This window comes from Amphiprion ocellaris, chromosome 5, assembly GCF_022539595.1.
Source record: "Amphiprion ocellaris isolate individual 3 ecotype Okinawa chromosome 5, ASM2253959v1, whole genome shotgun sequence".
NCBI classification, from domain to species: Eukaryota; Metazoa; Chordata; class Actinopteri; family Pomacentridae; genus Amphiprion; species Amphiprion ocellaris.
The window spans coordinates 2869437-2882841 of record NC_072770.1 but is presented as its reverse complement, the minus strand read 5'-3'; the positions used below and the strand labels follow the sequence as shown (position 1 = coordinate 2882841).

Sequence of the window (13405 nt, the reverse complement as noted above, 5' to 3'; positions counted from 1 at the left end):
GTTGAAGGGCTAATTGGTGGTTAGAAATCGTGCTTAGTCTAGCACATGAATAAAAGGAAAACATGAAATTGTCTGGGTGACCCCAGACTTTTGAACGGTAGCGTATACATTCACCCACCAGTGGCAAAAGGGCTTTGATGCAAGGTGTTTGCCTGCCATCAAGAGTAACTTAGGGTTCAGTGTCTTGTCTAAGGACACCTCAGCATGTAAAGGGGATGGGGGTTGAACCACCACCATCTCCACCACCATCTATATCTTGCCCCGTCAGAAACTAGATTGTGATGGTCAGTGTTTTGTTAGTTTGCTAATGTGTTTATCATTTAAAACATTGACTCAAATAAATAAGAAGAGCAAACACTCTCTATGAAAATAGCCAAACTTGGCTACTTACAGTCTATCCTGTATAAATGATGAACTTGCCTTAATTCATGTTTTTTGTCACTTGTCATAGTCTGCCCTCTTTCTTCACACATAAAAACCAGTTGTTCATCCTGGTCCAACTTGCATTTTTGTGTTTATCTTGCCATGTCAGCTGGACCAGTTCAGTAGCTAATATTATGCAAATAGTGTACAATCAAAACATTAAAGTTATTTTATCTCACTAACAATTTGATGCAAAGAAAAGCAACTGACATTTTGGAAAGATCAAGCCATGCAGTTTCATTTGGTACTCATCACTCCTCCCTGCAGTAAGTACTTAGAGAGCAATCAAACCAAGAAGAAGGATTGGGAATGGGGACACAAAGAGTGTCCATTGAGGCTCCAAAGCTGAGATGTGGTCAAATGTTTGAAAAATGAAGTAAACATATGTAAAGGTAGCCCCTTCAGACTGCTCTCAACACTAGATTTCCAACAGTTTTTTTCCCCCACTTTTGTGAAGAGCTGATACTACAGATTTGTGTGTAACCTTGTGCTCCTGGAACAGCACATCCACAAACTACAGGTGGCAGGGCTCAAAAGCATGGGTGCACGCTTCCTGAAGCTGGCCAGTTAGAAGAAAGTGGACTTTTTGGGAGGGGATGCTTCATGAGAAAAAGGTTAAAATGGCTCATTCAGGCAGAGGATGAATTGAGGATCTGCATGAAGAACCAACATGAGATACCTGAGGAGATTTTTGAACTGTAAACGTGTCAAGTTATGTGGGCTTCCAAAAAGAAAATATGGACTTGGAAATGAGCGTACCAGTGCTCTTTAACTGCCTCCTGTGACAGACCTCTGTGTAAACGGAGTGAACATCTGAAATGTGCGACCTCTAATAACCCCAGCTCATTGGCAGGTGTCTGCATGTCAAACATCTGTTGCTTTGCTGATTATAAAACAAGACAGGTGCAATGTGTAGCAAGTGATTTATGATGAAGAGTACAGATCCCATTTTCAGTTAGACATGCTGATCCGTATGCTAGTACCATGGCAGGTATCACTGCCTGTAGGATTCAGCACTGAGACATTTGCATTCGGCACTGTTGGCATTTTGAGGATCCTCCTCGTCAGCCACAGGTATTTTTCACAATTCCAGATTGTCACTAAGATGAATGATTCTTTCCTCCTCAGTAAAGAAATGTAGCTGAAAGGCTTTTGAAAGGCATAGGCCAGGTGGTTGCCCCTGCTGTCGACAGCATTCTGAGCGGTGCTAAAAGTACAACTGTGTGTTTCACAGAGGAATGTTTTACATCTCAATATCTGCTTATTGGGACATTTTAGTAAACTGATAATTTGTCTATTGGTGTACTGTAGTTTAACTAAGAAGAAAAAGTAATCTTATGCTATGAACCTTATATAGAGAGTGTAAAGTAATAGCACTTTAATAACTTAAATTACACTTAATGTAAAAACATTTTACACTCATTTACAATTAGGGCACCACCTGACATAATCTGGAAATTGATCATGTTTTAGACTGAATATTGATAAATTATCAAATCCACTTCTATTGATCAGTCTTATAATCAGAAGTCATAAACTCTAATTTTATTGACCTCCAGTTTCCAAACAACAACACCAACAATAGTTATAGATAAAACATTTATTTACTACTGCTACAGACAAACAATAAAACATAACAAACAACAGACAGTGAATGATTGAATGCAGATAAACAAAACTAATTAACAGTGATTTCACTGGAACAGCAGTGATCAACTGAGAATCACTTTGGAATCAAGAAACCAGTTATAATTCCTAAATTTGGCTATTTAGCTATTACATTTACATACTGAAGCTGCATTCCAATGACTTTCTTTTATACAGAAAGTTTTGGAGCCAAATTCAATTCAGGCTCTAACCGATCATGGATGTGTTCCTCTTGAGGTGTGGTGTTGAGCTCCACTGTCCAGGAGAGGTCAGAGGCCAAATACCTTTCGAACTTACTTTTAGTTAATTTCTTAAATGTAAAATGCAGTTGTTAAATATCTATGATAATCTCAGATCTGAAATACCACTGAATAGGTGATAAAAACAATATCAAACATGTTATCTCGTACCATTATGCATGCATACAAACTGTGGAATTTCAGGGTACATGAAAGTAAAGTATTTATATAATGAAGAACAAAAGCATATGCATTCAACAGCAAGAAAAATAAGATTTAAGATGTCTATATACAGTATATACTTGGAATAAGAGTCTCTCAGTGACAGAGAGAAGGGGGTGTTTGTGTATCATAGGTGCTTCTCCACAAACATTTCAAATTCTTTGATACTGGTCCTTTGAAACCTGGTGTCACAGATTGAGTCCAGATGTTGGGATCAGCACTCCAGTGATGCTATATTTCCTTAATTTTCAGATTTTAAAACTGTTCAGTTAATTGTTAAAGAGAAAGTTCTGTGTGTTAGGAGGAAAAGAAGGTCAGGAGGTCACAGTGAGGAATGTAACCTTCTGTTCTCTAGAGGTGTGGTTATCTTCACAATTCACACTTTATGACTATTACCAGGTTCCTGTGGAGGTAGAAGACATTCCATTGTCTCCAAGAGGGCTATGAGTGGTCATTCTGCAGTAAACATCTGATCTGCAGGTGCTCCATTTGGGGGAAACTTTTAGGTTAGCTGTCTTCTCAAGTGGTTTCTTTGCTCCGAGAAAGAGTCCCTGGATTCTCTTTGTGTTACTTTGGAATGTTTCTGTTGTTCTGCTTCTTATCCGTCTGTCTTACTGTCAACATGAATATTCAAATCTGCTCTCATGACAGGACAATAACCTGGCTACCAATTCTATAATTCTACAATTTCATTTAGCAGACGCTTTTATCCAAAGCAACATACATCTGAGAGTACAGAGCTGCCAGAAGAATATGGTACTCTGACATTGTGTATGATGTAATTATGAAATGAGTAGTATTTATTGAAAAAACATTTTTTTAAAGAAAGACATTAGTTTCTTAATACATTCTTCTGATTAAAAAAAGATTTTTTGAAGCCACATATAATTTCATTATTGTCACAAATAGCAAAAACTCCTGAAAGATGGCATGAAAAGAAAACAACAGAACAGTAATATCACTAATGCATCAGAATAGCTCTCTGAAAATACCAATACCAACAGGATATATTAACTATTTTAGGTAAATCATTATCAATCAAAGTATATGGGATAAACCAGCCATGAATGGACATAAAATCTGCTGAAGTTAGGGAGTAGGACCACACCTCAATCACTCCCCTTCCTGACATACATCATTGACACAATTTCCAGCATTAAATCTCTGTACACCACCACAGTGAAGCAGCAACTGAAATGAGGGTATTTACATCCAAATCAGATGAATGGTGTAGGAATTACAACACATTTTATAGGTGCCCTCCACCTTTTTAAGGGACTAAAACTAATTGGACAGACTATCAAATTGTCATTTTTAATATCTGGTTTGCAAATCCTTTGCAGTCAATGACAGCCTGAAGTCTGGAACCCATAGACATCACCAGACGCTGGGTCTCTGCCAGGCCTCTACTGCTGCTGTCTTCACCTCCTGCTTGTTCTTGTGGCATCTTCCCTTCAGTTTTGTCTTCAGCAAGTGAAATGCATGCTCAACTGGATTCAAGTCAGGTGATTGACTTGGCCATTGCAGAACATTTCACTTCTTTGCTTTAAAAACTCCTTGGTTGCTCTGGTAGTAGGCGACAGGTCAGTGTCCATCTGCACTGTGAAGTGTTGTCCAATGAGTTCTGAACCATTGGGCTGAATATGAGCAGATGATATTGCCCAATACACTTCAGCTGCTTTTGTCAGCAGTCAGAGAGAGAATATGCAGTACTTTTCGTCAACTTGTTTAAACATCTGTCGGTCTCCTACAAAAAGACACAGAGCCTAACGCCCAAGGGCCGGATGAGATTTTTAAACACTCTCAAGGAACTCAACGTCCTATTGTCTTCAGTGAGTAATCCTCAAGCTCACAGCAATATCGCAGGCTCAGAATTGAAGGACCTTGTCAAGAAGAAGAAGAAGAGATGGAGGGGTTTACCACACCGCCTGAGGAGAGGGGGAGAAGAAAGTCACCCTGCTGGGGGCTGCTGCTGGAAGAGGAGCAGGAGGAGGAGGGGCCTTCTCAAGGAGAACAAGGGTGAAAAGAAAAAGCAAAAAAGGCATCCTCAATGGGTCATTTTATGCCCTAATTTTATTGCTATTCTTCTTCTTCTTATTATTATTATTATTATTATTATTAGTAGTAGTAGTAGTAGTAGTAGTAGTAGTAGTATCATTGTGACTGTAATAAACTTGTAACAGAAATAAAACATTTGAAACGATTCTTTCATCTCCAAAGATGTCTTTATTTCTTTCATCCTGCCACACCCTTACTGTATCCTGTATCCAACCTTCCTCCATCTCCAAAAACTGCCTGGTCTATTCACTGAAACAAAGCCAAATCAGTCAAGTGGGCAATTTAATGCCAATGTCAAGTCACAACCTTATCCTGATTCCTCTTTTACTTCGAGCAAGTCCTGACAGCCTCCAGAATTCGAGCCTGTCCTCTGGCCACTCCTTCTGTATTGATGCAGCTTCCAACCGAGTGGTTCCACATCACCTAATCAAGGCCATGAGCCTTGAGTGCATCAGCTTGTCATCTGCTCCAACCCTCTAGACTTACATTACACCCAGTCTTCATTTGATTCTTACGCGAGGTTTTTTGGGGGGGTCTGCTGGCTTGGAAGCCGCTGTTGGTCCCTAACAAAGCCTTTCCCTCCTCCCAACAGCTCAATTCAGTCATCACCAAAATCATGCTTATTGTTATCCAAGAAGCAATCAAGCTCTAAATCGATGGTGTGGTCCTTGGTAATGAAATAGAGATAAAATTTCCATTTAATTACTGTGCATCTTTAGCTGAAGTTCAAGAGCAGGACCACCCCTCGATCCTGTTGTACATCTATACGTGCCACTCTAATATCTTACAGAGCAGGCAAACGCACCTTTCAAAGGGTATCTCAACTCACAGGACAACCAAAAGGTGTTTCTGGACAACCAAACAGACAGTGACTTGCTTAACCCTGGAAATTTCCTTGACCATGCATCAGGAAGATGCAGAATTATTCCAGTGATCTTATTTAATAATTTTGATGTTCTATTATTAGTTAGATTATCTAATGTTTCTGCATAAACATCCATCAACCCATTTCAAAATACATATTTTCTCTATATGGCATTACATGCTGTAGTCATGAACTACATCACTGATGTTCACTGCAGCAATTCTGCAACTGTAACTGCTCACTTTCAGTTCTAAAATCCCCTGTAGCACTTGGTGTTTATTAAACGGTGCATGTTAACAGTGCCATTTGTCATTGCAGCTAGAATGTTAATTATAGAGCTACCCACTCAGGCAAATGTCAAATAACGTTCAAAACAGCTACACAATGGAAACAGCAAGGGAAATTAAAAGATACGGCTCCTACAGCTGTTTATGGATTCCTGGGGTTAAAGTCATATGGTGTCTGAAAGTTGATTTGAATCTAAGTTGAAAATGGTGGTGAAGGCTTCAATAATGGAAAAGCAGTGATTAAATACATGATTGCCATAACAGCCTGCAAGAGAGAGAGACATGCCTGAATTGTCTCTCCTTTCCCAAGTCACTTCCACAAACATACTCTTATCCTAATCCCATAACAGAGTGAAAAAGCACTGTAATGTCCTGTTGAATGATTCCCATCCCAGCCCATTCCCATGATGCTCTTTTATGATGAGTGTAGTCTTTCCACTATGTGAGAACAATATTAAATATTGCAAAATGTAACGGTAGTAACAGATCTGTTTGAAGTCTAAAATACACCAGTCTAATATCTGAGAGTTGTAAGTACCTGAATCTGTGACTCAGACATCAGCTGACTTGAGTTTAATGTCCTGATAACTTTAACACATGCAATGCAACAATGCAACAATGCTGCATATTTGAAAATGGTAATGACTGTCCTAGTAATACCACACACAGAGTGACTACTTAAGGACAGGTAAGCTAAATCCTCTCTGCAGCCTTGTTGTTGCATCCGTTTTGTTTCCAAATTCCAGTGACTGATTGAGGACACAGAGAGTGAGTGAATGACCTGTTCCCCTCTCAGACACTGCATCATTAGCAAGTGGTAGAATGTCGTTTAGATGTGAGACATCTGTTTATCTCTGTGCAAGTGCCTCAATCAGGCAATACTGTCACTGCCATTTTTTGCAGGAGTGGACTGGCTTGATGAGCCTCAGATGGAGGACTATCCATACTGACACTGTTTAATGGGTTAGGGTTAGGTTTGATGCAGAGTCCCCAGGCCTTGAGCGATACTTTTCACTCCACAAGCCCCCCTCTGAAAAAATACAAGATGATGATGGCCAAGTACAAAGAAGGTTAAAAAACAAACAAAGCAAAGCATAATTGAAATGGATTTTGGGTGCTGCATCAAGTAAAGAACCATGTGAAAGTGCTAACACAAACAACAGCTGTGAAACAAAATGGTGCTCAGCTTCTGCTCTCCCCTGCTACATAATGCATGGCTAACAAGACAAATGTCCATGCATTTTCTATGAATTATGCATGGCTTCTGCACCGTTTCTAAATGACAGATGAGTGTTTGTGTCTGTGTCTGTGAAGGGATCACCTGGTTGAAATGCTGCTGAATGTTGTAATAGAACTGTTAAAGCAGGCAGGCTGGAACACCCCCCACATCCTTTAGAACAAACTTAATTATGGGACATAACTGCAGTGTTCTTCAGCTCAGCTTCAGCTTATATGGGCTATTTTCAGGGTCATTTTACTTTTACTTCCAAGCTTTTATCATGGTCATTATAAGGATTGCCCATATATGCTAGCACGTGTATTTTTTTTTTATTTATCTAAACAGAACAAAGGAATTTTATATCAACCTTTATATCAAATAAAATATGTGTTTTGTGCCTTTAATAGATGTAAATGTAATTATATTCTTCACTGAAATGTTCATACATGGCAACCTACTTGGTCTTGGTCCCCCACCATGTTAACATATTTATACATTAACATACACTACCAGTCAAAAGTTTTAGAACGCCCCAATTTTCCAGTTTTTTATTGAAATTCAAGTAGTTCAAGTCCAATGAATAGCTTGAAATGGTACAAACGTAAGTGGTGAACTGCCAACAATGGAGATTGATCATACCTTGAAAGTTCGTGCTACAAAATCCTACAGGTGTCCAAACTTTTCTTGATTACTTACAATCTCCTCTGTCCACATAAAAGTAGTGTGGCACCATGCCCTTTAGAGCATTATTTGAACAGTATTGTACTGCAGAAAGTACTGTGTTGCTACAAGAATAGTGAGGAAAGTTCAGTTCAGTTCAGTTCAGGCCAGCTTCACTCGTTGCTGACTATGTGGAAGAAGATCAGCTAGATTTTTATAAATGCAAGGCAATAAACAATAGAACAGAGACAGATCATCACAACACTTAGGTAGGTATGTAGGTATTTTCTACAGAGAAATTGCAAAGAAAGTCAAGGTGTCAGTAAGTAGAGTTTTCTTCACCATCAAAAGGTACTCAGAAACTGTGAGAAACTCTGACAGGAAGAGGTCTGGAAGACCCAAAGCCACAAGAGAAACAGAAGACAAGTTTGTGAGAGTCAACAGCTTGGTGATAGGAGCTCACAAGACAACAGCTTCAAGCACAGCTTAATAATGTTCATAGTAAGAAGTCTCAGTTTCAACTGTGAGGAGAAAACTTGGAGTTGCAGGTTTGACAGGTCAAGTTGCAGCAAGAAAGTCGTTGCTAAGACATCAGAATAAGAAAAAGAGGCTGGACTGGACCACAAAACACCACCAATGGACTACTGAAGACTGGAAGATGGTATTATGGACTGATGAATCAAAATTTGAAGAGGAAATATGATGGTCTGGGGCTGTTTTGCTGGATCCAGGGTTGGCGAGTGAGAGGTACCCTGAACCAAAATGGCTACCACAGCATTCCGCAGTGCCATGCAGAACCCTCTTACTTTGATGAGTCAAAAGATTAAAATACATTTTGGTTTCTAAATTGATTCTTTTTTAAATGTCATTTGTTTATTTGTTCTATGCTTTCATTTCAGAGTACAATGAGACATTAACATGCGTAATTTCCAATAAAAAACTGGAAAAACTTTTGACCGGTAGTTCAGTGTATCTATACAATAATCAGTTCATAATAACCTGAAACCAAAGTAGTGGATTTGGAGATGGACACACAGGTGAAGCAAGTTGCAATAAATAAATATTCTGAGAACAATTCAACCAAGAAGAAGAGATTAGGATTTGGATGCAGAGGGCATCTGTCAAGATCTAAGGGTTTATTACTTGACCTTCAATGCTAAATAAACATTTCAGAAACATCCATCCATCCATCCATCCATTTTCTTCTGCTTATCTGGGGCCGGGTTACGGATGCAGCAGGCGAAGCAGGTCATTCCAGACGTCCCTCCCCCCAGCTCATCCAGGGGGATCCCAAGGCGTTCCCAGGCCAGATGAGATATATAATCCCTCCAGTGAGTTCTGGGTCTACCTCGGGGTCTCCTCCCAGGCGGACGTGTTCGGATAACCTCCAAAGGAAGTCTCCCCGAAGGCATCTAAATCAGATGTCCAAACCACCTCAACTGGCTCCTTTCGACGTGAAGGAGCAGCGGCTCTACGCCGAGCTTCCTCCGGATGTCCAAGCTTCTCACCCTATCTCTAAGGCGGAGCCCAGCCACCCTGCGGAGGAAGCTCATTTCGGCAGCTTGTATCCGTGGTCTTGTTCTTTCGGTCACTACCATTTCAGAAACACGTTCCCTAAATAGTTTCTACTTAAATGAGGAAGTGCTCTTTAAAAAAAAAAAATGTTTCGTTTCACACTATAGCCACTGTGGCCATTCAAAACATAATTATTTGGAGGGGTCATTTGCTCAGCCAACAGTACTGCTACGTTCAGCTTTCTCAGTATTACACCACTCACCCAAACTACTTCACATTTGACACTGACTGTCAAAATGTTAACACCCATACTCAAATAATCTGATGCCTTGTTAGGTTTAACCAGCAGCATTGTGAGAGAAGGTTAACTCTCTCTTTACATGATTACACTTGTGATCAGTAAAACACTGGACCTCACAATCAGAAAGACACATGGAGAAAACTGTTTACTGAGTGTGTCATAAACACCTTCTCCTTGAATTGAAGAATTTGCACTTTTACTGAAGTAAGTGGTTTAAAACTGAAATGATCATGACATGGAGTTACTTCATCACTGGAGTATAATGAGGTTTGGATAATCACTGGCAAATACATTTTTATATCAGTTTGGTGGAAAGAAAGCAACTGAGATCATTTTGAGTGTAACATTTCTAGTTAGTTTAAACCAGTTTTCTCAACCATATTTGTCTGTGAAAGTAAACAGTGCTTCTCTTGCAGTGCTAGTTTCCAATGTAAATTCAGACACCTGAAAATTCAGGTTTAGTGACTGATGGCTGGAACAATTCAGAGTAATGATGGCTGAGGACCTCAAATGATCCTTATGGAGAAGAAAGCGAGAAAGCTATGTGTACAACCAGGGCTGGTTATATATAGATAAGCAGAAGGCGCGACAACATTTTAAGGTGATGGTTTTTCGATGGACGGACATGGTGGTGGTGGAGCTTCCATGATTGGTCACACTGGACTGATTGAGATTTGAAAGAGAATTAATAACACCCGTCACTCTAAAGAACCCCTGTTTTGGAATCATTTTAGGACATGACTCTAATTAGTGATACAACGACTCATTCTATACCTCCTGATTCAGCTGCAACTGTGTTATGACTGTTTTTCTATCTTTGATCTTTATCTTTGTGAAGCCTCATGGTCACATTTTCCAGTTGCTCTGGCAAATCTTATCCCCATGAAGCATTTATACAGACATGCAAATAGACAGAGCCCATGGGTCCATAAACTGAGAATTTTTGGTGTTCTCCGAGTCATTTTCTAACCATGTCCATGCAGTTAGGCTAGGAAATCACTGCCTTGTGTGTCATGAATGTCAGCTTTTGTTTGCTTTTGCTTTTTCCACTTTAGAAGGACTATACTGAAAATACAAATCTCAAAATATTCTAATATTCTACTTGTCAACTTAAAAGTATTGTAATTATTGAGAGTTGACACAATTTCAAAATTTTGACATTTCACAGAACCTGCACAAGCATGTACTCATTTGTTTTTACTGTAACTTTATTTAATTGAGCTTATAATTAGTATTAATTCATCATTCTTTCAGTTGTATAAATGGGTATTTGCATATGTGGGTGTTCTCATTCCCTACCTTTCTATCACTCTTCAAAGGGCTGTCAGTTGCTGTTGTATAATATCACAAACAATCGTAAACATTGATAATTGTTCACAAACGACTTCAAGACACCTACGAATTTTCCTGTATAACAAAGAACTGAGTGTTTCATAAGCACTGAGAATGTAAAGTGTGCTTCCTCATGTTTTATCAGTATATTAGTACGTGATAACTCATGAATCTTGGCCATAGTCTTAATGAAATGTAGAAACACTATTCATCGAAGTGCTTCCTTTATATGTGACATAATTGTTTGATGAAGTTGGGGAAGAAGGTGCTGCACTGATAAATGAAACAAGGAAATCCTTTCAGAGAATTTTTGAATGTGAAAATAAAGGCCCATCATAATTCTCAAAATATTTCAGCGAAATGCGATGGAATTGCCCTTGTAAGGACCTTACAAGGGCAATTCTTAGAAGCTGAAGAGAAAATCTTTTCTTTGCAAATTAGCCACTCATTTGAGAAATTGCCTTAGACATGATCGAAAATGACAGAAATGGTTCAATGTGAGCACTTCTTCCTCAGAGCGATCTAAAAGATAAACACAGATCTACCTTTACCATGTCTTCATAATATATACTTTTGTCTGTGTCTTTTCAAACCCTAAAGAAATTAATGCTGTGTATATGTCCTCACACACATCTTGATTGTGTTTCAAGCAATCATTGAAATTTGTCCTCACATCAACAACAGAGATTAATTTTCTCCTTCTTTGAGAAGAATAATTACCATGTATGCTGAAAAAAATATTCACTGAAGTATGACCACTCACTTTGTCTGTTTTTTTCTGTTCTTTGGTCTTTGTTTCAGTGGCCGTTGTGTTGAAAGATGACTACTTTGTCCGTGGAGCAGGCCTACCAGGGAGGTTTAAGGCAGAAAAAGTTGAGTTTCACTGGGGTCCTAGCAATGGGTCTGAGGGCTCTGAACACAGTATCAATGGTCGGCGTTACCCTGTGGAGGTAAGTTCAGCCTAACAAGCCTTGAGAATGAACCATCTGAAAATAAACAGCTAAGTTCCTTTCATATGGGTGACACAGGTGTACAAAACTGCATGAATGTAATTTGCATAACCAAAATCAGTTGCTGTTGGACTGAGACATGTAGATTTGCCATATTTTACTGTTTAAGGATAAGGTGAGATGGTTAAAGGTATAGTATGTTTGGGTTTTTTTTTTTTTTTTTAAAAACATTAGTTGTAAGAGGTATTTATCCATAATCAGTGTATTATCTAGGGTTTCGAGAAGCAGGCAGGAGAACCAACAGACATTTACCATTATACTGACCACACACTTGAAAACTTAGGGCTGCGACTTTAACACATTAATTTTGATTAATTAATTACAGAAAAAAATAATGCGTTAAAGAAATAATGCATTTAATCGCACCTTTCTCAGTCCCCTAATTTCTGGCATCCTAGTAACTCTGATGAACACTCCAGCCCGGTAGGTGGCGGTAATGAACCTAAAGTCTGTTTGCCAGCCATGAAGAAGATGCACAGGACGCACTGTAGTGGACCACTAGCTGGTCACATGACAGCACTTTAGCTTCAGTCCGGTAGAAACGTCAGACCAACATGGTTTGACGCTCGGCCGCAAACTTTCTCTTTTATTACAGGAGCACTTCAACAAAAAGTGTTTCTGAAAGCATTTGAGGCAAGAAATAAGCCATGCAGTTACTGAATCTGTGATCTTTTTAGTTCAGTAATGGCTAATTTAGACGTTTAACGAATATTTCACGATGCATTGGACCTCCGCTGCCCGCATTGAACTTTCATAAAGTAGAATTCAAGTCTACTTCATGCAAATGAGCTCCAAGGAGATGCACTGGAATGCACTGCAATGCAACCAGCATGCAATGCAACCAGCATGCAATGCGGTGCATTTCACATGGACAATGAATGGGATGCAAGAAACTGACAACCTGTGGACACATTAGCTACGACAGTCCTAGTACCGGCAAACCATCACATAATAGACCACTTTTCAAGACTTTATATTGACTTATTATTGAACTTTATTTGTTTAAAATGTTTGCAAACCAAATGTGATTGCATTTTTGTTCAAATAGCAGTACTTAAAAAATAAAAGTGTAGAATACACTACTTTTGAATTGATGATATAATTTTACGCAAAACAATGCGATTAATTGGGATTAAAAATTTTAATCGTTGCCCAGCACAAAAAAAATATTAATTTAAGTTGAATATATTTAGATCTACTAATTTGCAATAGTCATATATTGTCACTGTAGCAATGTCCCACAAAAAACTTTCTCTGAAAGAATGGGATTCTTCATTTTAACTTTTGTGAAAGGGCAAAAAACTGTGCAATAATATTACCAGGTTTTAATCAATGGCAATCACCTCTTAAAATGTATTCGCAAGTGTCTCTTTGATGCAACATCTAACAGCTAAACTTATTGCAACTTGCAAAGGGTGTAAATATGAATTTCTGACAGTGTGTATGTATGTTTGCATGTTGTGTGTGAGCAGCTGTGAGTCTCTTGAATTCTGAAATGTCAGCCATCTCTCTGTTTAGACTCCTAGAGCACAGCCTCTTTGCTGTGGCCAGCCAAACGGATGAATATGTATTGTTTGACATTTGGTAGATCAACATACTGACAGTTCAGCTTGTAATATTCTGCTAC

The 13405-nt window shown here is 38.9% G+C and overlaps 1 protein-coding gene across 4 annotated transcripts in view; it reads left to right on the top strand.

Moving 5' to 3' along the window:
* Window positions 1-13405, top strand: part of LOC111578637 (receptor-type tyrosine-protein phosphatase gamma-like) — a 413908-nt gene that overhangs the window by 253310 nt on the left and 147193 nt on the right. For all 4 annotated transcript variants that reach the window (XR_008601705.1, XM_055010623.1, XM_055010621.1 and 1 more), the window contains exon 4: window positions 11570-11718. Coding sequence is in view for 3 of the 4 variants with exons in the window: in XM_055010623.1 (XP_054866598.1) it covers window positions 11570-11718 (149 nt within the window). In the remaining variant the exon portion in view is untranslated. The remainder of the gene's footprint in view (window positions 1-11569; window positions 11719-13405) is intronic.